The following is a 26672-nucleotide window of genomic DNA, read 5'->3' on the forward strand; positions in this document are numbered from 1 at the left end:
ACAAGCCTACATGGATAGAAGTTGTGAAAAGAGATTTGGTTGCCTGCTGCTTTCTCACATATTTTGAGGACCTAAACATCTTCAACATTTTAACTTTTAGATATAGTCCCTTAGCTAAGAGCAACAAAATTAGTTGGTACCTAATTCTAAAATCTATCCAGCACCTACCTACCTTTTCTGTACACTTTCGGGGCATTTCGCCGAGCTAACTTTCAAACCCTCGGCAGGGTGTATCAACCTTACAACTTATACGAAAGGAGTACATTTGTAAAGGCCATGAGCAGCCGTTGTCTAGAGCTAGTGTGCATGTGCATGTAGATCTCAGCACAATCGTCATGAAGACATCCACCGCGGTGCCACTCCAACAATTCACCACATCGTGAGAACGTCTCCGCCCTGGTGGGCTAGCGGTATGATTCTTCCTTAGGGTTATCAACACATATCTCGTAATTCACTGGAAGTAGGGTTGTCTACGACATCTCAATTATCAAATGGGAGCATTGACTGGTGTTGATTTTACATAATGCACTGAGCATGTCCTCCCCCCCCCTCTCCCTCCCCTAAAGCACCCAACCGAAAGCGCGAACCAGCGGTCTTCCCTGGCCAGGGCCCATCTCTTTTGACTCTCCACCACTGTGTAGGTGGAGCTTTTGCTGGGGAGTATTTCGCAACCTGTGTGTGGCTTGCGTGGATACCCACAAGAGTCAAGCGGCCTCGTCTGCAGCTCTGCAACTTGGGACAGAGTTGGTCTTCTTTTACATTGATTTACTGACGACACAGTGTTTTCTTAACATGTCTAAGGCTGAGTTGGCTAGGTGGCCCGGTGGCTCTTAGAGGGGGTCGAATTAAACGATCGAAGAATGCTGTCTAGGCATTGCCGGTTTCAGTCTGTCACTTTAGCGCTTGTTCCTCACATCGTCCAGAACCAATCATTGTACACGGTCTTGGTCAGAAAAGAGCCAAATGTAAACATGAATCTTCGTTACGCGTTATGCAGTAAAACCATGAAATCTACGGGGTATCGTATCGTCTATGCTCATGCCAATACCACACAAGACAGGCTGTAAATCATATCCAATGCAACATGCTTCAAAAGAACCTTCCCATCATAGCCATCGATCGAGGTCGGACCCTTCAACGGCTACAGGGAGGTTTTGCCGGTCGAGCAACGCGGGTTGCCCCCAAACCAAACCATCATTATCGTTTAAACATTACGTAGGCTTTCTCCAGTCCCAGCCGCTGGCCATGCCTCTGGAGACGGCAGCCATAACGCTGCCCAGCGCAAGGCACACGCCGGCCCATACCCAAGCGCTAGAGAAGCTGACGGAGCGCACCAGGGCGCCTCCGACGGGGGACCCGAACAACAGGGCGACGGACATGACGGCGTAGGCCATGCCGAGGCGGGTGCCGATGTAGTCGCGGTCCCGGGTGAGCTTGGCGAAGGTGGCCGGCTGCAGCGAGAAGAAGCTGCCGCTGCTGAAGCCGTAGAAGACGAGGGCGACGACCAGGCCGGCGGTGTGCTGGACGGCCATGAGGCAGAGCGCCGAGACGGACATGACGAACACGGCGGCGACGAGCAGGTTCATGCCGCCGAGACGCTGGGCGAACAGGTTCGGGATGACGCGGCCGAGAATGGAGCCGCCGTTCATGATGGCCAGCAGGTACTTGTCGACCTGGGAGCTCGCGGCGCCGCGCTGGAGGGCGAAGCCCTGGATGTAGACAAAGGGCGTGTACATGCCCAGGAAGACGAGACAGCAGGCTGCCACGAAGAGGAGGTAAGGGGCGTCCGTGAAGGCGGACCGGTCGATCCAGGCGCGCCTCCGCCGCGGCGTCCTTGGCGTGTGCATGCTGACGATGGACACGCCCTGGGTGGCCAGCGCCACCAGCGCCATGGTCCGCACCGTCCAGGCGAAGCCGATCTCGGGCTCGAGGGACCGGAACAGGATGGGCAGTACCAGACTAGAAAGAAGAGAATAGCATCAAACGTCAGTGTCCAGGGTCTTTCTTGTCTTAAAGGGGGGAAATGGAAGAATAAGGCCAGGACTTACCCGCCAACACCGCTCCCCGCCGCGGCGACGCCAAAGGCCACGGGTAGCCTCGTGGAGAACCACGGCGACAGGACGGCGACGCCCAGGACGGCCAGGCTGCCCATGCCGGCGCCCACGCAGAGCCCCTGCGACAAGAGCAGCTGCCAGAGGGTCCGGCTGAAGCTCTGGGCGACGGTACCGGCGACGATGAGCATGGAGCCGGCCCAGAGCAGTTGGCGCGCGTAACCCAGGTCGAAGATGGGGCCGGCGAAGCAGCCCAGGAAGACCATCAGGAAGCTCTGCAGGGAGCCAATGGTGGAGATGGCGAAGGGGCTGTACTCCTGCAGCAGGTCGGCCTCATAGTGGACCTGGAAGACGCCGAAGCTGGCGACGAGACCTGTAAGACAACCTTGGTGTTAGTCTTTTTGACTCTTTGTGCCAGCCCACACAGCCCAACCACCTTGGGGCAACGGTGCTTGAATCAACTTTGACGACATCTTTTGTGACGGGAAGAACAGCAGGATGCAGGGGAGACTTAACACTCACCCCAAGTATTGAAGTATATGAAAAAGGACGCAAGGACCTGGAGCCAGGCCCTCAAGCCGCCGTTCGGGGGGCCCGGTGCCGGTTTCTCGGAGAGGGCGTCCGGCGTTGTTGCGAGGTGGTTGCCGTCGCCGCCGTCGCTGTCGCCGCCGCTCTCCTCGTCGGTCCTCGGGGAGAGGCTCGGGCTCGGCGTGTCCTGCTCGGAACTGTGCTCGGTACCGGGTTCGGAAAGGTCGTGCCCAAAGGGGGACTTTTCCTTTTCCGCCAGGAATGGCATGACGCCACTTTATTTTCCCTTTTAGCTCAGCCCAGTGCAGGGTTGCATCGAGAGGTCATGCAGGTAGGTGTTTGCTGCTGGGTTTGTTCGCCGTGCGTACGTGCGTGCGTGCGAGCGTATGCTTCTGCGTATGTATGTGTTTGTGTGTGTGTGTGTGTGTGTGTGTGTGTTCGTCTTGGCTCTTCCTCCTCCTCCTCTTTCAATACCCAATTCAGAGTTGAGAAGTATTGATCACCAAGCGACGTATACACCACCCAACTCGAACAGTATAAACAAGCACCGGAAGCGCCAGAGAGGGAGAAGAGGGGGAAAAAAGTAAGATAATGACGGCCAACTCTCTCCGCCCGCTGGATGAATCTTAAAAGGAGAGAAGAAAAGAGAAGAATTAGCACTGATTGTTAAATACATTCCAGGCGGAGTCCTCCACGGGTTTGGCCTTCTGTTGAGAGCGGCGCCTGGGCCTCGCCGGAGCTCGGGTTGACGCTGCCTTTCGCCGTCGCGGCTGTCGCAGCCCGTGTTACAGAGACCAGATGGCCCTCGAAACATATCGTCGTTGCGACGATGGGCGGGAAAAAGAAAACACGCTGGTCCAGCTTACCAAATGTTTCTCTCTCTCTCTCTCTCTCTCTCTCTCTCGACGGGACGTACGGATCTGGCTGTTCTTTGCGGTGAAGCACGCGCGAACTGCAAACTAGAGTTGGCGCGCGCGTTTGGTGCGTGTTTCCAATAATCCCACCGAGGAGGAGAGGTAGGGAAGGGAAGCCGGCGGGTGAAGATGCGAGGATGAGATGTTTTGGTTATTACGTTGCCGATGCCGATGCCGTTTAGAGCATCACCGATGCAGGTCGTCGGTCGTGGTGCAGAAAGCAGAAGCCCGATCGCAGTAGTAGCAGCAGCAACAATAAGAGCAGTAACAGACTTGACACTTCACAAGCTTTCTTTCACTTTGGCATTTTGGAGGCGGGATGCCCTCGGGTACATGTGGTCACTCCCCAGCGACGCATCTCGGGCCTCGTCTGGAATCTTGGGCATCTAGGAACGCCGCCAGTCTTCAAGGTTTTTTTTGAAAGCTCGTTGAAAGCTCGGAGTGGTGGATTCGACGATTGACCAACTACTACTACTACTATACCTACTTGAGCCGTCGAGGCTGGGGCCATGGCCGGGCGGTGAAGAGGGAAATGCCTTTTGCGGCCGGTTCGGCCACAGTCCGTGGGTCGGCGGCGGGGGCTCTGGCACGATGCTGCTCCATCGCGCGCTGCCTCAACGCCGAGTTTGCTGATTAGAGCCGCGGGGTTCTCCTGATAACGACTCGACGAGATCCCGAAGGCCTCCCATGAGCTTCTTGGCAAAAGGGAAGTTGTGGAGAAACGGAGACGGGTTACGTGATGTTTCTTAGGAAACCAGAAAGGTGGCCGGCCAGAAGGGGGGGGGAAAGCGGGATAAGAAGGGGGAAAAGAGAAATGAGGGACAAAGTTTAAGTGAGAGCGAGCGTCGCTGCGAGCTCATGGGCAGAAACCGACGGGGTTTTCGTTTTATGTATTCGTATAGATAGATGGGTGGTCTAGAAAGTAGAAACAACCGTAACGACAAGTGCTTGGGTGAAATGACGTAAAACCCGACGGATGTTATCCCACATTCCGGCTCCCTAGACCGAGTTTGTTGTTTCCATCACGCTTGGCTGGGCTGTTTGTTGACTTGGCAAGGAGGTGTCGCGGATCGGGGGCCTTGTTGTGATGAGCAGTCGATCACGAATGATGAAGAGCAGCAGCCGCATCAAAAATAGAGTTGCGGGTTCTCCAACCGGCGGTCTCTGCGCTCGATGGCGCCAGCATGTGTGTGCGTGTGTGTGTGTGTGTGTGGGTGTGGGTGGGTGTGGGTGGGTGTGGGTGGGTGGGCGGCAGCGTGATTTGGTGTGGTGTGATGGCATGTTGTTTTATGACCCTCGGACTTGTCAGTTTTTGGAACTCGGCTCTCGGTTCATCATCATCATCACGGTAACGCTTCAAGGATTCAAAATGGGGGCGGGCGGCCGATGGATTGCAGCACACGTTCATTCCATGGCATGGCTGTCATGTTCTACGGCCGGCCCATGTGCACCACAACCTCAACCGGCTAATCGTAGATCCATGAGGACGTTTCAAGTGATCAAGTGGGCTCCTCATGAATCCATGAATCAAGTCGTCTTCCACATGTTGATGATCGATGAGCACCGAGCATGAATCCGCAGTCCCAAGTTTTGTCATGTAGTGAGTGAGTGGCGTGGTGATGTGCAATTCCCAAGGGTTGGGATTTCTCTAAAAAGAAAGTCGCTCCAGTATTTTGTGTCCCCCCGTACGGATACCACCCATCCATCCCAGTCTGAGAAACAAAAAGAGAAACGAATAATAATAACAAAAAAAACACGCAGAGCAGAGACGAGACCAGGGCTTGTCGCCCCCCCCCTCTCTACGACTGACTCAGGTACGACAGGTAATCTCTCCATCCGTCGTCGCCCTGGCCGACGTAGCCAATGTACATGTCCGGCCTGACGACAACTGTGAAGTTGTCATCGTCGGCCGCCCACTCGGCCGTAAAGGTCGACGAAGACGACTCTGCCGGAGAATCCCCAGCTCCTGTCGACGTCGTACGAGTCTCCTCCTCCGCCTGTTGGGGTTTGATGTTGAAGAGCCTGACGCCTGCCGATGGGTCGCGGCTCGCCCCCGGCTGCCCTCCGACCCTGAGCACCAGGTGCTTGCCGTACTGGCTCGAGACGAGCTCGTAGAGGCGCTTCGGCTCCCCTCCGGAGACCGCGGAGACCGGCGCCAGGAGGACGTCCGGACAGCGCCGGCCTGCGGTCCAGATGCCGTGGGAGGACTCGTGGACCAGAGGCGAGCCGGTGCCGTCGTAGGCCACGCCCATGCCTGCGGAAGAGAGAATAAAGATTAGCCGAAAAAGTTCCCGAGTCCTCCAGTTTTTTTCTCTTATCCTTCTCTTTTTTTTTATGGCTAAATTATTGGGGGCTGTGCGTGGAGACTCTCGAAGAGGACAGTCACATCGGAGCGCACTCTGAAGCTCCGTTTCTGTCATGTCATCTCCCAGGCCCCCCCTTTTCTTTATGCGCAACCCCCCCTTTTGTTTCTGGGGGGTTATTTTCCCCGTTCTCTTTTCCTACAGGGTAAAAGACCAAGGGTGAAAGAACCCTTGGGGAAGCATGTTCCCTGATCAGAGTTTGGCGGAGACGGGAGTGCCAACCAACTCTACGATGTAGGTAGGGAGGGAGGGAGGGGGGTTAGGTGGGAAAGCAAACCCTGTATTCTGCCGCAACATTGAAAAAAACATGTAGGGAACGAAACAGAACAAGCTTACCCGTGATGTAGCCGGCGTTCTTCTCGATGGTGGAGACGTACTCCTTAGCCGTCTTGATTGTGTCTCTGACAAGCGCCGCCGCGACGTCGATGACGCCCTGCGCGACGGTGCGTCGCTCGACGTCGTAGCTCCGGATGAGCCTGTCGGCCGCGTCCGGGCTGAGCCCTTCGTTGGTGAGGACGCCCGCGAGCCGCCAGGCCAGCGCGAAGGCGTCGGCGATGCCCGTGTTGAGGCCCTGGCCGCCGTTGACCGAGTGGACGTGGGCCGCGTCGCCCGCCAGCACGATGCGGCCGCCGCCGTCTCGGGAGACAAAGGTCCCCGCGATACGCTCCTTGACTGTGTGTGTGTGTTACCTTGTTAGAAGAAGAAGACGAGGAAGAAGAGGGAGAAAAGGAAGACGAGTGAGAATAATAACCCATCACATCAACGAAGGAAAGGGCGTCAAACACTCACCGTCAAAGGTGCTGAACCACTCCGTCTTGACAAAGTCGACGCGGTGCGGGGCCATGTGCTCGCGGATCGAGGCCTCGGCCTTGGCCTGCGTGATCTCGCCGTCGAGCAGGACGTAGAAGCGCGCCATACCGCGCTCCCGCGGGATCCACGAGACCCGGCTCTGCCCGTTGAGCTGGAACGTGATGATCTCCGAGCACACGGGGAACGTCGTGTCGAGGAAGGTGTCGAGCACCGCCCAGACCATCTCGGGCTTGGTGCCCGTGAAGCTGATGCCGAGCGCGTTGCGCACCGTCGACCGCGCCCCGTCGGCCCCGACGGCGTACCGGCTGCGGATCGTGCGGCCTTTGCTCGTGCTCACCACGACGCCGTCCGCGTCCTCGGCGATGGCCGAGACCGTCTCACCGTAGCCGATGGGCGTCCTGAGCCGCTCCGAGAGCACCTTCTCGACGACCGGCTGGCCGATCATCAGGAAGTTCTTGCGGAAGCAGTGCTCGAGGCCCGTCCACCAGTGGCTCTGGCGCGACTTGAAGTCGCCGTCGGCAAACGTGGAGCTCGCTGGAAAGGAGGCGGCGCCGGTCAGGGATTTCGTTGTTCTACACGGACGTGACGGCGGCGGCGGCAGCGCAAGAGCGCTGGGAGGGGAAAAAATCACTTACTGTTGCATGTGATGCCTTGCTGGATGAGGTCGTCGAGGATGCCGACGACCTCGAGGGACTGTTGCGTGCGGGCGTTGAGCGCGTCGGCCCTACCCAGTTCCAGAGGGCCTTGCTTGCTGTCTGGATGGGCCACGTCAATGCCATGCTCTTCTGTTCTTCGACGGGGTTGACTCGGAGACGGTGTGTCTTCTGCTCTCCCTGAACATACCAATAATGCATACCGACACACCCAACTGCTCTGCCAGGTAGCCGGTGAGAAGGCCAGTCGGCCCGCCTAGTTGGTCAAACGTCAGAAACCTTGGGACGTTCCCTTCTTGCGGATTGTGTGGCTGATACCTACCGCCGATGATGGTCAGGTCGACCTGGGTCTCGAGAGACTCGTCACGGGGAATGGAGCCCATTATTGCAGGATTGGTAAGAGTGGTATCAAAACAAAGACAACAAAAGAGAGACGGGAGAATGAGTGGGTTGCAGACGGCCGAAAAAAAGGTGTAAGTCGGGCTTCGAGATATGGCTCTCTCTCTCTCTCTCTCTCTTTCTCTAACTCTCCTTGTCTAAGGCGCCGTGTACAACAAAACTACCCGGGCACGAGATCCTCGGAAGTAAAAAGAAAAGCAGGACCTGCAAACCGAACGAGTTCAGATTGCTAAGCAGATCAGGCCAGGTCAAGTCAGGTCAGAGGCGGTGATGTCGTCTTAGTCGGTCGTCCAACATGGCGCGATGAACGGCTCTACTTGACATGCGTGGTACATATCAGATGCTCCACGCTCCTCCCCCCCTCCACTTCTCTCCCCCGAACTGGAACGGGAACCCATTCACAAGGGGACCCGTCCGCCCCCTGGACCGAGCCCCCGGTGTGGCCGATGCGGCGGTGCCCTGGTGGAACACAGAGTAGACGACTATGTATCATCTGATAACGGGATGTGCCGGGGGGGATTGAGGGAGGTTTATTGTCCTGACACCAAATCGAATGCTACGCTCCTCCACCGCGCAGCGCTGTGGATGCACTCCGCATAGAGATGAATAAGGAGGCCTGGGGGGGGGAAGGACTGCACAGCAAACCTGGAATCTATGTTCGAACTCGGCGATCTCAATGTGACCTTCCCATACTTTACCTACTACGGGCTTATACCAGAGTAGCGTCGCAGATAATGGGCCCTCCCCTCCCTCCGGCTGGCTGGAAACACCTGCCCAGTCGAGTTATCAACGCCGTGACGGGGCCCCCGTCCGTCACTGACCTCATGGCCCTCCATTGATTGTCGCCATGGAATCCCGGGCTTGGTGTCCCTGTTCGGATGAGCGGATCCGGTAAGGTGCCGTTTTTTGCAGATTGCAGAACAACCTTGTCTCCACGGCCCAGCCGCCGCGCGGGAGGACCCTCCTACTGTGCCGGTGCGGAATTTGGCCCCCCTCCCCTTAGCAAAGCGGTTATTGTTATTCCCTCCATCTTTCTTTCTCTATCGTCTTCCTCTTCTTCTGCCCACCGGCGTGTGCCGCGGCAAGGTCCCGTGGCCTGTTTTGGACCCCGTTGGATGACTCGATTCTGCAGTGTATAACATGGCGTCCAGCTCCACACTCCTTTACTGTCCCCCCTCTCCCCCCCCTTTGCAGGGATGGGATCCTTTTCCCACCTTCCCTTGACGACGACGGGCGACTCCCGCGCGGTTGCAGCTGATATGTTTTGGTAAGGATACAACTGGCGAGATCTTGGAAAACGCGCCGGTCTTCCCCCTTTGAGCCGGCTCTGCAGCGTTTTGTTCCACCTCTGACGTGGGTCGACCCCAGCTGTCAGACTGTCAAGTCGAAGCTGGGTAAGGTGGCGGTCCCAGGTCCAGTTCCGTTTTCTGATCTTATTGCATGAGTTTCCCTGGAGTTGATGGGCCCTGTTCCTCGCTCCTGTGAAGTGGCAACCCTGACTCGATCGACGATGGATACTCAGTTGCAGAAAATCTTGTCAGTGCCTAGTTGGGTGGGGAAGGACAAGTTTAGAGCAGGGCTGGATCGATGTCTGGATGTAGTTTGATCCCGTCGGAATCTCGTTCTGTATCCGCACGGGTTAGATGTTTTGATTATCGTCGGATCTCCAGTGCGATTGGTAACGCCACGGTTCCGTTCTGCTCGACGGACCACGGAACCGGCTGGTATATGCTGGTCAGTGTCGGAATTTGACCGCGTTATGGGCCAAACCCGCGAATGGACGAGGATCCCAAAAAAGAATGGCCAGTCCGATGGGGTATCCGAACATGGCCAGATATGGACGTGACCAGATGTAGGCAGACTGGCCGCGACGGCCACTGCCGCGACCTAGCCTGCTGCTCCTTTTTTCCCCCCTCTCTTCCATGACCCTTTCCCTTGTTCGAGATCGTCATTTCCGAGCTGCAGATGCAACGTTGGCAGCTCGTTGCCGCGCGATCAGGAAAGCTGGATATAAGCCCGGTTGCCTCTCCCGAGCCGTCGAGGGGCGTGTTCTCCCTTTCTAGACCAGACTCCCCAGTAGACTAAGATCAAGCTTGTATCTGCATCTTACGATCCATCTGCTGCTAGTCTGAAGGAAGCCATTATTGGTTTGACTGGCCAAGCCTTGTTGTCCATCTTTATGCAAACCTCACTTTCTTCTGTCTTGCTGCATAATAACCTCTAATTTTCTTCCCCCCTTGAGCTACACCACCACCCAAAACAAGCATGCCGTCCGCCATAGAGACCCCGGTTCGCCAACCATCACCAGAGGTGATGCTCATCTCCAAAGTGGCTCCCCAGATGATGGACGACGAGGCCCTGTCCACGGCCGCCGCCATCCTCGACATCATCTGCCGCTACCGCATCCGGCGGCCGAACGAGACCTGCCCGGCCGAGCTCGAGGGCCGCCTCGGCTTCCTCTCCCAGATCTACCGGAAAGTCAAGGCCCGCGCCCAGATCCGCATGTGCCTCCCCGCGTTCCCCTTCAAGTCCCCCAACACAAGGGATAAGGTCCTCACCCGTCTGCCCGACAAGGCCGAGGAGTTCTCGCTCGCGAACCTCAACGGCCTCTGCTCCGCCATCAAGGACTTGTACGAGCCCGGCGCGAAGCTCACCATCATCTCGGATGGACTGGTGTACAATGGTGAGTCTCGCTGGGCCTTTGTGACACCATCACCTGCACCCTCCTTTTCTTGTGTCCTATTTCCTTTTTGTTTTTCTTTTCCTTGTTCTTCTTTTCCTTTCCTGACTAACACCCTCAACAAGACCTCCTCGGCGTCCCCGACAAGGAAGTCTGGGCATACGGAGAGACGTTGCGCGACCTCGCTGCCGAGAAGAACCTGACCAACATTGAGTTCTCGCGCCTCCAAGACCTCGTCCACCTGCCCAACCTCCCCAGCAGGCTCGAGGAGATCACATACGTCGCCAACGCCACCAACTTCCGCCGCGCTCTCCTCAACACCTTTGGACGCGCCGACTACGACCCCTCCAAGGAGATCTCCCAGAACCAGGACACCTGCCTGACATATCGCGGGTACATCAAGTTCCTCGAGACCGACCTCCGTCACGTATACCCCGTCGGAGAGGACCGGTCCAAGACCAAGTTCAAGACGGGCATCGAGTACATCTCGAAGCAGATGCTCCAGCGTGGTGATGTAAGTCTTCCGTCTCTTTGTCAGGTTGCATGATTTCTTGTCTCTCGGGAAAAAAGGGAAAGAAAAGAAAAAAGAGGAAAAGAAGAAGAAGAAGAAGAAGAAGAAGAAGAAGAAGAAGAAGAAGAAGAAGAAGAAGAAGAAGAAGAAGAAGAAAACCCCAGTTGTACTCACACTAACCGAACCTCAAAAGGCCTTCGCCCGCGCCGTCCGCGAGAACTTCCGCGACCACATCCGCCTCTCCATCCACCCATCCACCGGCGAGAACAAGATCCCCATCAGCCCGCTGCCCACCACGAGCTACTACACCACTCCCTGGCACTGCTCCATCGCCTTCGACCTCAACGGCGCCGTCACCACCGGGCCCCGCGCCGACTTCGAGAACGACCCCAAGTACGAGCTCGTCCACGAGGACGGCCGGCCCAGCTACTTCCGCGAGGCGAGCGACCTGCTGCGCTGGAAGTCCGACGTCACCTTCGAGCCCATGTACCCCTGCGGCCTGCTCATCCGCCCGGCCGCCGGGCCCAAGAAGCTCTCCATCCACGACGTCGAGGCCGACAAGGTCCGTGCCCTGGCAGAGGTCAACTCCCCCGTCGTCCTCAGGGGCTTCTCCAAGACCAAGGACCGCGACCTGTTCGTCAAGAAGGCCGAGGAGTTCGGCAGGCCCTTGCCCTGGAAGTTCGGCCTCGTCCTCGAGGTCAAGGACCAGGGCGCCGACACCCGCGGCCTGAACAACGTCCTGTCGTCCGAGTGGATGCCCTTCCACTTCGACGGCCTCTTCAAGACGCACAAGGTGCCCCAGGCAGACGGCACCGAGAAGCTTCTCCCCAACCCGCCCAGGTAAGCCTCATTAATCTTCCCCACCGTGCCCATGCATGCTATTACGGCATATGACTGCTCATGATCCTCGAACTTGTCTTCTTCTCTAACACTCGAAATCAACCCCTTAGATTCCAGCTCTTCACCTCCATCACCCCCTCGCCGAGCGACACCGGTTTCACCCTCTTCACCCCCTCGCGGCTCCTCTTCCAGAACCTGCCCGCCCACCTCCCCCTCTCGAGGCTCCGCGAGCTCACCTGGAACGTCCAAACCAGCTCCTTCGACTCGACCAAGATGACCGGCCTGCCCCTCGTGGTCTCCCACCCGACGACCGGCGAGCCCTGCCTGCGCTACCACGAGCCCTGGCCCGAGACCAAGACGGCCTTCGACGCGACCTACGTTTCCATCGACGACGTCGCCGAGGCCGAGAGCGCCGACGTCTGCGACACCATCGACTCCCTGCTCCACGACCGCAGGAACACGCTCTACTTCGCCTGGGAGCAGGGCGACCTCCTCGTCAGCGACAACATCCTGGCCATGCACACGCGCAGCGACTTCACCGCCGGGTCCCCGAGGGAGATGTGGCGCATTCACTTTGACTAGCTCACGGGAGTCCCGAAGGGTTTGAAAAAGTCTCTTGCCTTTCTCCTGTACATAGGAACTGTCTGCAAAAGTTGGCATATGCGGTATTGGTTTAGGATTCCCCCTCTAGTTTTTTCTTTCTTCTTTTTTCTTCTTTCTTTCTTGGTTTTTCTTGCGATTGATACGCTTAGTTTATCAGCGAATGAAATGATTAAATCACTTCAAGTCTCTTCTTAAGTGCGGATCTGACTCGTGCTGTGTTGTTGATAGTGATACATGCTACCTAGTTTGTAGATAGTTAATCACATTACAACAGGAATGGATCCAAAATGGGTACATAATATGAAGCTGACAATCCCGAGTCCAGAGTCACATGACCCAACCAAAACTTGTCTATTTGATGGCGATGACCTACGTGATTTGCTACGGTACGTGATAAGCTTACTCGCAATGTTAGACCTACAAGCCTGACCCTTGTAGATCCATCCGTACGTGTACGGGCCTCAGTAGATCTGCTGCTGATTTTGGTGTGGCTGCACTTAAAAGATCTACCTGAGAGGGAAGCTAAACCATCTGCCTCCAACTACAGTATACGCGGTTAAAAATTCTTCATGGGGTTGGCACTGGTAAAGAAGAAGAAAGAAGCGAAAAGACAAGGAAGAGGTTAGATGGAGGCGCGGAATAGAGCCTGTGGGGTGATGGCATGCGGGAAATAGTAACGAGAAGATCAACAACGTTCGAGTCAATCAACTTGGCCCTATACCACAACAAGCAGTATGCCCTACACCCAGTAAATTCGGCCTCCCCGTACGTTCCATCGGTCATTCTTTCGGGGCATAGCCTCTTCCCTTTCGGCCAACAATCAATTGCCTGCAGGAGTTCATAGCCCCTGATACGACATAGCTGTGATCTTCGCCTGAGGCGATTACGATATAGGTAGGTGTCAGTGCTAGAAGTGGTAAGGGGGGGAGGGAACCTGGGAGAGCCAAACTGAGTAAGGCGTCTTGTCTCCTTGCCACTACGTCGGCTCATGCAAGTTGACAACTCAATCACACATCCTAGCCCCCCCCCCCCCCCCCCCCCCCCCGCCCCTCTCCCCTTTGCCGCCGGCAACCCGCATTGTACCTTGGCAGGCGCGGGACCTCGGACGGCAGATGTGCTGCAGGGGTGAGATATCGTCAATCCCACCGCCGGATCATCTTTCGGTGGATCTTTCTGTGTTCAGCCTGGCGCGGTCATCTTCCGAGTCTAGGTGGCACCGTTCCTTCGCCTGACAACAACGAGAGGGTCTTGAGACCATCTCTTCCCTTTTCGGATTTTGGTGAAAAAGGCGCAGGCGCGGTTAAACTTGATCTGCTGACGAACAACACAATGATGCTTAATTTTCCATGTCAAGTTTGTCCGCGGTATATCAATAGCCCTCGCAAAAAAGAAGCATACGGGCTCGTCGAGCTTGGGTGGGCTTTTCTCTCCAAGGAAGAACCACGTTCGAGAAGTGGTTAGAGGCAGCTGAAAAATGGCAGGGGAGATAATATCAGAAGGGCATAAATCGCACTCTGTCAAATGGTTAGCGATAGGTATGAAGACTCGACATGGCCGAAGTGACATTAGACTATTGCCGAGGTGATGATAGAATGGGCTTAGAGATGGAGACGAGACACGGTAGCGGCGGTAATTGTGATTGATAGTGAGAGGATACACTGTATTTCTGGTGTTTGGTTTGTGTGTTTGGTTTCGGTGCCGGTTCGGAGTGTTGAAATTGTCCGAGACCGAATGTGCCGTCGCTGGGTGACGCTCCGATGAAGGGCGCGGCCCTCTTACGCTCGACCAGCCGAAGAGGAATTCTGGATACTTGGAACAGCATTTCGACTGGACTTGTTGGGTTTGTCTCGCTTGAAACGGCTATCAAGCTGTAATTTTAATTGCCACGGGGAGGACTCTGGGTGGGAGCTTTCTCCTTCGTTGGACCGGAATCGTCGTAAGAGCGAAACTAAGTTGGCTGATGTGAGACGACTGGGCCTTCGCTTCTCTTTCCGGTACTTAATCATTTACTAATCGAGATTGAAACTACTCAAGTGAGTTCGATACATTAGCCAAGGATTGAGAACGGCCAAGCGCTGTCACGCCTACCAGGGCAATCGCATCACGCAATGCTGGGAAAGGGGAGGACGAAAAACATCAAAACATGTCAGTGATCACGGTGCAGCAGGTAGCATTGAATGAATGTTTAGAGCTTGATTCAAATTCTGACCTCTTCAGGCCAACCAAGCTACCTAAAACCCCCATAAGCTCATCATTGTACGAGTTTGCATCAACTGTGATGACCCAGAAGTTGAAACAACTCTGTCCAGTGCCGTTTACCCGCGTGTGCCATTATCCTTAAACGCCATTCCAAGCCAGACGAGTCCAGAACACTTGCCATTGCCAGAAAGAAAAAACCCGAAGATATCGTGAGATGGGGAAAAGTCGTAACGAACCCAGAGGGGAGGGGGCGGAGACGAGAGGCAAGACCATTCAAATCTCGTCCGGGTTCTCGCCGTTCTCCATGTCGACATCCTTGTTGTCATCTTTCTTCTTGTCCTCATCCTTGACGTCGAGCTTCGCGACATCGGCGGCGGCGTCGGCAGCGGCAGCCTGGTCGGCGGCGTTCTCGGTCTCAGCCTTCTCCTCGCCGTCATCAGCAGGGGCGGGTGCGGCAGCGGCATCGGCGGCCTTCTTGGACTTGACGGGGGTCTTGCGCTTGGCGGGGGTGCGCTTCTTCTTGGCGGGAGTCTCGGGAGCAGTCTCCTCGTCATCGGCGCCCTCGCCGTCGCCGGCGGCAGCGGCAGCAGCAGCGGCGGTCTTCTTCTTGGCCGGGGTGTTGCGCTTCTTCTTGGGAGTCTCAACGACGAGCTTCTCCTCGCCATCCGAGTTGGCGAGCTCATCGTTCTCGTCAGTGGCGGGAGCAGCCTTCTTCTTGGCCGGGGTGGCGCGCTTGCGCTTCGGGGTCGCGGCGGGCTTGCCGTCCTCGTCGACGGCGAGGGGCATGTCAGCGAAGATTTTCTTCTTGATGGAGCCCCAGGCGTTGGAGGCAGAACGATGGTTGGTCATGCCGCAGGCGGCAGCCAGCTTCTGGTAGTCGATCTGCGACAAGGAAGAAGAAAACGTCAGTTCGGTTCGAATGCGGAAGGTGAAGCTTCTTGACGGGAATCTGGAAATACTCACCTCGGGAGGAGTCTTCATGCAGCTCCAGGCGAGCTTGAGGATCTCAAACTCGCGCTCGGTGAGGACCTGCTTGGCAGAAGCCTCGGGGGAAGAGCCGTCGGCAGACATGATGTATGATGCTTGACGAGCGAGTGTGGTTTATGAGTGACTTGGCAGTAAGCAAAGAAGAGCGATGGTGCTGAAGAAGCAATGGTGAAGGAAGATGGATGGTGATGTGCTGGAGGAAGAAAACGATGATGGTTGAGGAGCGATTGGGTAAATGTAGTGTTTTCCAGATGAGGTGGAAAGGAAGAGGTGTGTGAGAGAAAACTCGAGAGGAATCGAGAGATGAAACGCGCCTTTTTGTAAAAGGTCTTCAGGTAGATGAGGTGATGGAAGCAGCTAGGGCAGGAGCGAAAAGCAATGAATTCTGTTGCCTCATAAAGAGCACGACTGAGAGGACGACTAAGATGAATCTGAACTTGACGTGAGAGAACGAGATAGAAAAAGAGCGGAACTGCCTGAGCAGGCTTGTGGCTGGGACTGGCACGGTGGTAGCTTTCATCTTGTTCTTATTTAGGTAGCAGGTAGCAGCAATATTTGTAGAGCATAGCAAGAAGGAAGAAGTCTTTCATCCTCGAAGAATTAGTTTCTAAACATTGTTCAAATGTGGCAGTGAGACAGCGTTTAGAGGCTACCTAGGTGGACAGAGTGGAAGGCACTGGCAGAGGTTTGTGTTGTTGTAAACTGTATTATTGTAAAACAAGCCCAGAAATGATTTTTGGAAAGACTACAGCTGCCTGCAATGCAAATAGGCACTGGGTGTTACTACTTTGCTTCCTTTGTTGACTTGGAGGGGCTGGACGATGAACGCTGTCGCTTGTTGGCTTGGAGAACAAGTGGGAAGACCACCTCATTCAGACCGCCCCTTCTCAGTTTGACTCGAAGGCGTGAGAAGCTGCCGTCGATAAACAATGTTTACTCTAAGATGGGGGGGGGGGGGTTATGAGATGATGGCAATAGCACTGTTGATTAACTCTAGTATTCTGTTTCCTTTCTAGGGTGGCAGCTGAAAGCCACTCCAAGATCGAGTCTCAACTTTTTGCCTCATTAGAAAACTTCCATGGCATCCTAGACTTGTTTGAGCAAAGTTGGCTGTCTAAATGTACGTAATGAGGAAATAGCACACATGATAAGCGGTAAGTAATGAGCAGTGAGCTGCACGCAAAATACCCAAGCTGGTCAAGGGAAGGAGCAAGCAGCAGTCCCAGGCATGAAAACGCATGCGAAGCTCATTTCAGATCTCCCAAAACTCTTTAGCGGACATTGACAATTCTTCGATCTCTCCGCAGAGAACCACCGTTTCCCCCTTGTGGTCATGAACTCCGTTCAGTTTACCGTTAACATCATCCTGAATCTGTTGATCATCTCAAAGATCCATGTTGGCCTGCGTCAGTCAGCCCACGATCAATATGCAAGCAGGGATCCAGCACGCTTGCAGCCTGGCGTCGGCGTCTATAGGTTTGGCCTACTTCCTCTGGAGGAACAACCTTTAATATCAGAAGGGCAGAGGTAACCGGGAGGCGTGGATTACAACAAAGGCCAGTGCCGACGCGCTCTTGATTGTTTCGTCTCAGCATCCTGACCTTCATCGAGTCGGCAATTAGCAAAGAGGCTACGAAGCAAAACATCATCAAAGTTGCCCGGCCAGGTCTCCTTCGTAGCACCGAAATAGCGCATCACTGCCCTCATTTCGATGGACGTTAACATCTGGTATTCATTGCATGGCTACGAAGGTGATCGCCATGCGCGCATAGATCCCACTTTAAGACGGACGATGCAAGTAGCATAAATCACAACGTTCACGAGGTAGAACAGGCACAGATAGAGTATAGTACTAATGACTTGATGGAGTAATAAACGCATTTTCTATTGTCTTGGCGCGGGAATTACCCAGATTTCGCTGTAAGTTGAAGCTCTTGCACGTAGTAGTCGCATTATGTCGACATTCAAATCAGAACAACCTCGTCACAGTCCCAGCCACCTCTAGCTCTCACAAGCTCTCATCCGACCTGTGCAGTTGCAGTATCCATATGTGAGAATTGCTCTGACCCCCATGCCACCACACTCCAGGCAGATCGTTCCCAACAAGATAATGTATAACAGACGCAGTCAGTCCTCCGAGATGCTTTTGCTTGACGGTTTGACTAGCATCCCTGGTAGACGGCGACTGACCAGGCGTTTGCGACGTTGTTGCAGGAAGAGTACTGGCCGCTCGAAATACCCTGGTGGTGTATCTTGGATCCTCTGCAGTTGGGAGCGTCGAAGAAGTCCACAGTAGGATAAGGGTTTCCCGTCGTCTGGCGCCAAAGCCAACCACTTTGGATGGCATTGCTCACGGAGTAGCAACCGCCACAGCCGAAGTTCTTCACTTCAAACATGAAGTTGTAGCCGTCGCAGTTGAAACCAGAGTATGCGTTGAACTGGTTGTTGCCGCCGCGGCGTTCGACGGCAGAAATGTTTGCAGCCTCGACGTCGGCCGCGTCGATTTTGCAGTTCTTGACACGCTCCATCGGCTCCCAGTCAGTGGTGTCGTTGAGGGTGAGGTACTCGGCGAATTCGTCGGGAGTCCAGGAAACGCCTTCGGTACAGGTGTAGGCTGAAACAGCAACTACCAACGAGGCGAATGCGAGGGCAATTTTGAAGTGCATCTTGTTTTTTGAAAGGTAGGCTCGGGGGCGAGGTCTGAAAACAGTGTAGTCTTTGGTTTTGGTTTGATCTTTAATGGAAGTGCTTCTTCTGCTAACTGTTGCTAAGAACACCGAGGCTATTTAAGCTTCTACTGTCTAGCTAGATGCTGATTCTCTTGTGTCGGTTTTGAGTCTTTTTACAAGGCTCCTTGTAGAGAACCTAGTTCAACTACAGACTCTTACTCAGATCCCACTCAGTTGGCATTACCATCATCCCAGCTTTATCATAACCATTGTTCCAAAAGCAACCAAGAGGTGGATATTGGACAATTGAATTTGAGTAAGCCACAACGTCTACGGGCTATTTTTAGAAGAGTAGAATCATTTGTGTAGGAAAGGGATGTATCTACATCCAGCATTACAAGTATAAACATTCCTAAACATTTCCTAAGAGTTCTCATTCTGTAACAGCAGCAGATCACCATCAGTCAAGCACAATCTTCTTCCTTGCATTCTTCAGGATACCAAGTACCAGTCCTATCTAGCATCCAATTCCAACCGCCAACTGACCAACCAACCGAAACCATGCGCTTCAACATCCCCCTCGCAATTACCTCGCTTGCAGCTACCATTTCAGCCTACAGCTGCACTGACGGCCTTGCCTGGACTCCTGAGGAGTTCGCCGACTATCTCACCCTCGACGACACCACTGGCTGGGCGCCAATGGAGCGTATTAAGCATTGTCGACTTGACGAGTCCGACGTTCTGACCGACATCCCCGCCGTCGAAGTCCCTCATGGTACTCTCAAAGCCCGCAGTGGCGGCAACCGATTCGTAGCCTATTCCGCCGACAACTGCCCCACGAACAACGCCATAATCAGCGTCAACAACTTCGGCTGCGGTGAATGCTACAGCGTCCCTAGTGGCATTAAGAGCGGCTATCTCTGGCGGCAGTACAACGGGAATCCCTACCCGACCGTGGACTTTTACAGCGGCGAAGGCTGCTCGGGTTCCAAGATTCATCACCAGGGGATTGAGTCTGGAAGGTCCGAGTCCTGCAACAACGTCAACACCGCTCGCTCTTTCGTCGTTTATCAGGGGTGCTAGGCTGCTTACTGTATGAGAGCGAGGGCTGTTAGCAGTGGCTGTGGTTGATAAGCCAGGTGATGCACAATATTGCGACTACGATATAGCAAGGTGCAGCCAACCACATCCACCGAGTCAAATTCATTCAGGCTACTTAGATTCCTCTTCAAAAGACATACCTATATCTTGGTGAAAGGTGTCAGGCTCATTTCAGTACACTCGTTACAATGATTATCACAGTATGCTCATGAGAGAACATGGTCTTACACAAGCATGGTTAAGTCTGCCAAGGATATGCCAGGATACGGGGTCTTCCACTCACTGCGTAGATAGTCGGCTTATTTCCAGAGTTTTCCGTTCGTTAATCATACTCATCAGTACACTCCGCTGATCCCCCGCCTTACCGTAGCAGCCCAACACGAGGTGCTGACAGAGGCGTTCATGTCAACACATTATGAGCAGTAAGGGCTTCCAAAGTGTACTACTCAGCTCTGAGGCTGAAACGTTGCCTACGAACAAATTTGACAACAATATAATGTCCTACAAGCCAAATCGAAACTCCCTAGGTTACAGCAGCAGCAGTAAATAGATACATAGTTATACACAACCAATGATTTTCTAAGGATGAAGTGAGCCCCTGGGCTGGGTTGACGCTGACCTTTTTTTTCCAAGAGATGAAGGAGGAGAGAAATGTACGTAAGTAGGGTTGTGCATAGTATTCTGAGTTGATTGATAAGAAGATCAACCTCTAGGAGGATTCGTTAGTTGATGCGATGTCTTGATACCTGAAAGGTTGCATGGATTGGTCTAGTTTTATATGCACAATAGCTTGTAGAGGCAAAGGGCTCACAATTGTCGCAAAAACGACGCCGTTAATTGCGTGGCAGCAACTGACACCTTACATATCTGTACCGTGCAAAAATTGCTTATCAAGATCTTTAATATGGTCACCAGCAACATGAGTGGGCATCAAGTTGGCTGTCAGGTTGGCGTCTGTGCTAACACCGGCATGGCGATGCTGCCATTGCAGGTTCCGTACATTCGTCCAACGCTGCTACCCAACCAGTGCATTCGGCTATGCGTAGGCTCATTGAACTAAAGAACGGGGGGGGGGGGTGTTGCTGGGAACACGTAGGTGAGGTTATCCTGGCGTCACGACCTAGATGGTGTTGCACTGATCTCTGCTTTAAAGTAGCTGTCATCGCCTAGCTTCAGTCCAGCAAGAGGTGTTGTTACTTCTGTGCAGCCTCACCGTTCTGGGCCGAACGAGACCACGGTGACATGAGTATCGGTGCAGCCCGGTGATCCAAATTTTTTCAACCGGATAGCCAACGAGAAGGGTCAAATATCGTTGACTGGGGCGTCAAGGGTTTTCGTGACAGATGCAAGGATCGTTCTATCTTCGAGGTCGTCAACCGACATGATGAGTGCTGAGGCATAGGCATTGTAAGAGACGTTCAGCAGTTTGATTATCAAAAGTTGTTTGCCTTTACCTGTTCGCGCAGTCTCGTTCTGTGTTCGCCAGGTTTTACAAAGCTTATGAATTGGATAAGAAGGGGTGTAAGGTTCTGAAGTCGACAGTTCTTAGGCAGACATCCGGCTTCATACAACCTCAACAGGGCTCGACTAAACGTAGGCGCTCCGTCCGGGAAACTCGTCCAGGAAATTCGTCCGTTGGGACGGATAAGGATTGCAACATACAGATCATTTGTAAGGCGGAAGATTGGTAATAGTGCCTAAACGCGAGAGGACTGGGGCTTCGACGTCCATGCGCGGGCCCCGACCACGATGCCGAGAGCGAAAGCGACGACATTGGACCTGTAAATCGACGAATAACATCATGGAAAGTTTGACTTGTCTATCCAATGAGAAAGGAATAGCGCCGGCGGGAGTGGGGGGGATTGGGTTGATATGGATTTCTTTTTTGGAACCACCGGCCCGCCCCGGAGTCTGGGCGGATCATCGCCCGACTGGAAGGGCGACAACAATGTCTGCTGGTCCTTTTGGTTGATATAGACAGTAGACTCAGGACCCAACACGTTTCAGCCAAACCGTCTCCTGGGATTGAGTGGAAGACGGACAGAGCTTGTGAAAACAGTCATGAGTCGATGCGCTCATCGCATGTTGGTGGAAAGAGGTGGAATGACACTCCGCTCTATGATCTATTGAGCTTCTCGCATGACCCCGTCGTCGGTTATGGGTGAAGCTGGACAACGGAGTCACATGTAACTGAATCTAACCCCCACGGTTGACCTCCCTATCAATAAAGAAAAGACCACCATTTGCCAGAGTCATCCCCCATCACCCATTGACCGTGCGCCTGTGCAGAGAGAACCCCGAATCTGAACTATTCTCCAGCCCCGGCTTCAAAAGCAGCGACGGGATCTCATAGTCCCCGGCGTTCTGGTGTCGGTAGGGAATGGGTTCAGTGACGGGCAGGTCGCGCAGCCTCTGACGAAGCTCGTCTGCCGCCGCCTGGAAAGCCTCATCGTTCGATCGGTAGGCCATCCAGTAGACGAATGACGGGAGAACGTCGACGCCGGTGTAGAAGAGGATCCCGTGAGTTATCGGGAAGAGAATGTCCTCAATGGGACCAGCGATGCCACGGGCAGAATATTGCTGGCTCGGGGCTCCAACGGTGACGATGAGCATCGCGCGCTTTCCCTCCAACCTCCCTTCTCCGTATCGATCGCCCCAGCGCTTTTCGTTGTATTCGCCCAGGCCGTATCCAAAGCCCGACGTGAAGACCCGGTCTACCCAGCCCTTCAATATAGCCGGCATAGAGTACCACCACAGCGGGAACTGGAGAATGATGGCGTCAGCCCACAGGAGCTTCTCCTGTTCGCGCTTGACGTCTTCTGTGTGCGAATCAGATGCCGCAGCGGCCGCTGATGCTGTGGTAAGACTGAGAGGCTCCTCGGCGGGATGCTGGGGGAAGTCGTCGCGGTCGAGCTGGGGCTTCCACTTCATTGCGTACAGGTCTGAGACCCGAACCTCGTGGCCCTGGGCCTCGAGTTCGTCGACCGTGACGCGGAGCAGGCTGCCGGTGAGTGAGCGAGGCTCGGGATGTGCGAAGACAACAAAGACTTTCATGGTGAAGGGTCTATACTTTTGGGAATAAAAACCTGCCGTGGGGGGGGGAGTCAGGGTTTCTAAAGACTTTCTGAGCATGAAGTGAGTTGCTGGGCCAGGTCGACACTAAACCTTTTATGCAAAGAGATGAAAGAGGAGGGAAATGTACGTAAGTGGGGTCGTGCATGGTGTCTTGAGTTGATTTATAAGACGATCGACCTCTGGGCGAATTCGTAAGCGGTGCGATGTCCGACGGGGGATGGACCGATACCGAAAGATTGCATGGATTGCCTGAAGGTTGTGTGGATGGGGTCGACACGACTGTCTCTACCTAGGGCGTGGCCGTGTGTTGCTTGACTCGATGAGTTGGAAACTAACACAAAGGGGGACGGGGACTGATACAGACGGGTCGGTGTTGTCAAAGAAGCGCGAGTTCAGTATGTCTGTAGCTCCTGGTTTTGTCTATTCACTCTTTTTTTATTTTAATTTTGAATCAAGATGATTCAGGCCATTGCTTGATACATGTCGCCAGCTCTCTTGATCTAAGCTCGCCTCATACACACTATTCAAAGGTGTCAGAGCATCTCTATGTTCATTCCTGGATGTACTTCTTCAGCCCGCGGAGACGCTCCTTGGCGGTCTCGAGCACCTCGTCCTCCTTGCAGACGGCGAAGCGGATGTAGTCCTCGGCGATGTGGGCGTTGGGGTCGGTGTAAAACTCGGTGGGCGGAATGGCGGCGACGCCGACCTCTTGGATGAGGAACCAAGCGAGCTTGAAGTCGCGCGGGCGGCTGGCGACGTGGGGCGGGAAGGGGTAGTCCTCGGGCAGCTTGACCTTGGCCATATTGACGAGGACGAAGTAGCCGCCCTCGGGCTCCGAGTAGGGCATGACGAGCTCTCCCCAGACCTCGTTGAACCGGTCCATCTTGCCCTTCATGTCCTTGATCGTCTCGTCCCAGAAGCCCTCCTTCTCGGCTTGCTCGAACCCTTTTGACGTTTGTTAGTTTCGTTTCTCTCATCCTTGTTTGGATGAGTTGAAGGGGGACGTGTGAGTTTGGCGATCACGTACCGACAGCGCATGCCTCTTGCAGAGGCGACACGGAAGAGTAGCAGATGCGCGTGTGGGCGGCCGAGACGTGCTGGATGAGCTCGGCGGGGCCCATGAGCCAGCCGACACGCCACCCCGTGGCGTAAAAGTTCTTGCCCGCGGAGCCGACGGTGATGGTCAGGCGCTCAATCTCGGGGGACAGGGTGGCGATCCTCGTGAAGGGGACGTAGTACAGGCGGTCGTAGACCTCGTCGGACAGAATGATGATCTCGTTCTTGACGCACAGGTCGCCGATCTTCTGGAGCTCTTCCTTTGAGAAAACCTTGCCGACGGGGTTGTCTGGGCCGGTGAGAGTCAGCAGGATGTAAAGCAAGCAACAATGGAACGGGGGACAAGAACGAACGCGGTGTGTTGAGGACGATCATCTTGGTCTTGGGCGTGATGGCACGCTCGAGCTCCTCAAAGTCGATGGTCCAGTTAGCGGCGGACGACGTCGTCGTGGCACCATCCGTGGGAGGATGCAGGGGAACGTAGGTGATCTTGCCGCCGGGCATCTCGATGTTGCTGATGTACCTAATCAGGAGTCAGCATGGCTTTGGCTCCCATCACGAAGGGCGCTCCAGACTCGGGCTGGCTTACTGGTCGAAAAAGGGCTCAAAGACAATGACCTCGTCGCCGGGCTCGATGAAAGCCATGAAGGCGCTGAGCATGCCTGGTGCGCTGTTAGCCCGGCGTCTTCACGTCGTGGCCTCTCCCCTCTCTGGCTCGTGAACCGGATCTTACCCTCGTTTGCGCCAGTGGTAATGGTGACCTCAGTCTCCGGGTCCAGCTTGCGGCCCCAGTGCGGCGAGTAGGCGTCTGCAATGGCCTTCCTCAACCTCGGGCGGCCCTTGGTAGGGCTGTACTGGTTGCACTCGACACGGTCCAGCGCCTGCTTGGCGGCGTTGAGAATGAAGTCGGGTGGGTTGTAGCCAAAGAAACCCTGGCCCATGTTCACGATGGGCTGCTTAGGCGAGGCGGCGGCAGCCTCGTTGATGATGGACCTAGTCACGACAGTTAGCAAACGTCTCTTCAAATGTCGCGCTGTGCATCAGTCACAATGACAGTGCTGTGTCTGCTCCCGGCCCTCACAAATAAGGACCGGAGCTCGGGAGTACACACCAGACATCCTGTCGCCGGCCGGCAACTCGGGCCGCGGGCTTGATCTTGCTGCTGAGGGACATGGTGGAGGAGTGGAAAGCTCTTCTGGCGGTGCTGCTGCTGGTCGTGATGCGCGACCGGAAGAGAGGGAGGACGAAGGAGTTCATGGACGTAGGAGAGAGGACCCCAAGTGATGAGAAATCCAAATCGGAGCGGCACGGAGGATCGAGTTGACCAACCCTCTCTCAGGACTCAAGCAGACCAGACGATGCTCCGAAAATTGGCAGACGCTGATTGCTTGTCGGCGCGTCGAGACCCATTCCCGTCTGGAGAGCTAGAATGGCGTAATCGGCCGTCCCGATGTTCGGGGGGGGGAACTTCGCTCTGTAGCGGGGTGAGCCGGCCCAATGCGCTTTGTGGCGGGGTAAAGCAGGTCACCTTTTTCGTATTACGTAACCTTGGAGAGCCGACCCTGAGTTTATCCGATGGAGTTGGAGTCAACCCACCAAACCCCCCAATCTTATCCTACCCCAATCTCTCCAACTTCGCTTTCACCATCACTTTCTTCTTCATCTCTTTACTTCTTGCCTTCTGGCCAGAGTACTGTCCTTCATCTAGGTTATCCTAATCTCTAGCCCCTGAAACGACGAAAGGTATCCCTTTGTTAAGCCTTTCAACTCTGGCAGCAATATGTAAAAGCTCATTTCGTAGCCTCAACGCGTTCTAGCAGGCACACAAACCAGCCTTAACTTCTCGTTTTGTTAGCCGGGGGTCCATGTGGGAGGCACCGAGAAGGACTTGACGCTGGACCGCTCGCCAAAAATAGTAGATCAATGCATAGAATAGAAATGATGGCTGCCTTCCGGCCAATCGATATGGCAGTCTCTAAGCCAAAGTCTCGCGCCATTTGCGCTCCTGAATCTCAACGCGCCGTGAGAAATCACTTGTCATTCAACTGCTATCATGGTAACTGCCGACCATGATGGCAATCACAACTACCCATACTGCTAGGACTTCATCATCTTCCACGCTGTTTATTATCCGATCACTAACGAGGCATTTGCGAAGACTATTAAGTGGCTCGCAGTCTACGCCGAACCCTCGGTTGATGATAACATTTTCCTCGAGTTGCTCCAGAACAGAAATCCCCGAGACCCTCTACCCAACCAGGAACTCTGGATTCGGTATTAGGACGAGATGATGAAGGACGTAGAGAGGCTTGCTAACTATCGTCGGGGAAGTGGGCAGAAAGTTCAACTGCCGGGTCAGCCAGCGCTGAAACTCAAACGGTAAGAGCGATGTACCCAGCTTCCGTTTCCATCTCTACCTGATGCTCGACCAGCAGAATATTGATGTCATTCTAGCCTTGCCCGAGGACCCCCGCGCCATTTCCGAGAGACATTCGCACCTATTAATTCGTTGGGTCAAGTTCGTCACTAACGAGCAATTGGCCGATCGAAGTAGACTTTGGCTTCATGTAGGACTAGATAATCGCTTACGGTCAACACACTTTGGGTAGGAAGATCCGAATTTCATGTACTAAGAAGCGGGAGGAACGGCCGACAAGTTTCACGGGGCTCTGAATTTCTGGCTTTGGCCAGATGAGAACTGCTAGTATCACGAGCAGTCAGCGTACTTGTCACCATACGCAGAAGCGAAAACGCAAGAATATACCAAGAGTGCGGATGTGAGAAAAGTGAAGAACATCGGTGTATAGTCACATTGCAAACAGTGTCTTCTGTCGAGACGGCGATGCTCGTCAATGTAGGACATACAATCTGCCAGTAACCGGCACCGCCATCTTCACCAGTGCGATGTTGATGTCAGACTACAAGCAGATCGTGTCACAGCTATCACCGTTCTTGGACACACGGCATCTTCCATGTTCTGTCGTCGCACTCTCTACAACAGTGGTGTTGTTAGGACCGAGTATGAGATGTGACAGTATCACCGCCTCCTCCATATAAGTCATTGCTAGTCAGTGGTGCAGCACATATGAGCTTTCCAAAGAAGCCAGTGGCGCCAGTCAGGTTGCTGTAATTGTGGTTTTCTCCAGGGTTGAACATCCGTATTTCACCGGGTTGTAAATCATGCGTACTTCAAGGCCGGAGAAAGTGTCCAAGAGATGATGTTTTCACAGGAC

The 26672-nt window shown here is 54.4% G+C and overlaps 7 protein-coding genes across 7 annotated transcripts; 2 read left to right on the forward strand and 5 right to left on the reverse strand.

Moving 5' to 3' along the window:
- Positions 1 to 921: 921 nt before the first annotated feature.
- On the reverse strand, positions 922 to 4621 carry CDEST_07301 (Putative major facilitator superfamily, MFS transporter superfamily). Its single transcript, XM_062923460.1, has 4 exons — positions 3446 to 4621; positions 2574 to 3204; positions 2049 to 2424; positions 922 to 1959 (listed from the first exon to the last, which is right to left on the reverse strand). Exons 2-4 carry the CDS (start codon positions 2845 to 2847, stop codon positions 1212 to 1214), a joined length of 1398 nt encoding a protein of 465 aa, XP_062779511.1. The 5' UTR covers positions 2848 to 3204; positions 3446 to 4621; the 3' UTR covers positions 922 to 1211.
- A 231-nt stretch (positions 4622 to 4852) lies between these two features.
- Positions 4853 to 8085, reverse strand: CDEST_07302 (Putative FAD-binding domain, FAD/NAD(P)-binding domain superfamily). The gene is made up of 6 exons (XM_062923461.1): positions 7642 to 8085; positions 7510 to 7575; positions 7302 to 7421; positions 6646 to 7200; positions 6193 to 6528; positions 4853 to 5747 (listed from the first exon to the last, which is right to left on the reverse strand). The coding sequence occupies exons 1-6, from the start codon at positions 7700 to 7702 to the stop codon at positions 5293 to 5295; spliced, it is 1593 nt and encodes a 530-aa protein (XP_062779512.1). The 5' UTR covers positions 7703 to 8085; the 3' UTR covers positions 4853 to 5292.
- A 1699-nt stretch (positions 8086 to 9784) lies between these two features.
- CDEST_07303 (Putative isocyanide synthase/Spore wall maturation protein DIT1) lies at positions 9785 to 12547 on the forward strand. Its single transcript, XM_062923462.1, has 4 exons — positions 9785 to 10401; positions 10524 to 10912; positions 11103 to 11749; positions 11860 to 12547. The coding sequence occupies exons 1-4, from the start codon at positions 9984 to 9986 to the stop codon at positions 12329 to 12331; spliced, it is 1926 nt and encodes a 641-aa protein (XP_062779513.1). The 5' UTR covers positions 9785 to 9983; the 3' UTR covers positions 12332 to 12547.
- A 2277-nt stretch (positions 12548 to 14824) lies between these two features.
- Positions 14825 to 15622, reverse strand: CDEST_07304 (uncharacterized protein; the record flags this gene model as incomplete). The annotated part of the gene is made up of 2 exons (XM_062923463.1): positions 14825 to 15433; positions 15515 to 15622. The coding sequence occupies 2 exons, from the start codon at positions 15620 to 15622 to the stop codon at positions 14825 to 14827; spliced, it is 717 nt and encodes a 238-aa protein (XP_062779514.1).
- A 5948-nt stretch (positions 15623 to 21570) lies between these two features.
- Positions 21571 to 22362, reverse strand: CDEST_07305 (Putative Flavoprotein-like superfamily; the record flags this gene model as incomplete). Its single annotated transcript, XM_062923464.1, has 1 exon — positions 21571 to 22362. One exon carries the CDS (start codon positions 22360 to 22362, stop codon positions 21571 to 21573), a length of 792 nt encoding a protein of 263 aa, XP_062779515.1.
- Positions 22363 to 22758: 396 nt separating this feature from the next.
- Positions 22759 to 24913, reverse strand: CDEST_07306 (Putative aminotransferase, class I/classII, pyridoxal phosphate-dependent transferase, major). Its single transcript, XM_062923465.1, has 6 exons — positions 24551 to 24913; positions 24173 to 24432; positions 24029 to 24101; positions 23793 to 23962; positions 23411 to 23728; positions 22759 to 23328 (listed from the first exon to the last, which is right to left on the reverse strand). The coding sequence occupies exons 1-6, from the start codon at positions 24694 to 24696 to the stop codon at positions 22934 to 22936; spliced, it is 1362 nt and encodes a 453-aa protein (XP_062779516.1). The 5' UTR covers positions 24697 to 24913; the 3' UTR covers positions 22759 to 22933.
- Positions 24914 to 25380: 467 nt separating this feature from the next.
- Positions 25381 to 25720, forward strand: CDEST_07307 (uncharacterized protein; the record flags this gene model as incomplete). Its single annotated transcript, XM_062923466.1, has 2 exons — positions 25381 to 25461; positions 25541 to 25720. The coding sequence occupies 2 exons, from the start codon at positions 25381 to 25383 to the stop codon at positions 25718 to 25720; spliced, it is 261 nt and encodes an 86-aa protein (XP_062779517.1).
- Between the last annotated feature and the right edge of the window lie 952 nt (positions 25721 to 26672).

The sequence above is a fragment of the Colletotrichum destructivum genome, chromosome 4, assembly GCF_034447905.1.
Source record: "Colletotrichum destructivum chromosome 4, complete sequence".
NCBI classification, from domain to species: Eukaryota; Fungi; Ascomycota; class Sordariomycetes; order Glomerellales; family Glomerellaceae; genus Colletotrichum; species Colletotrichum destructivum.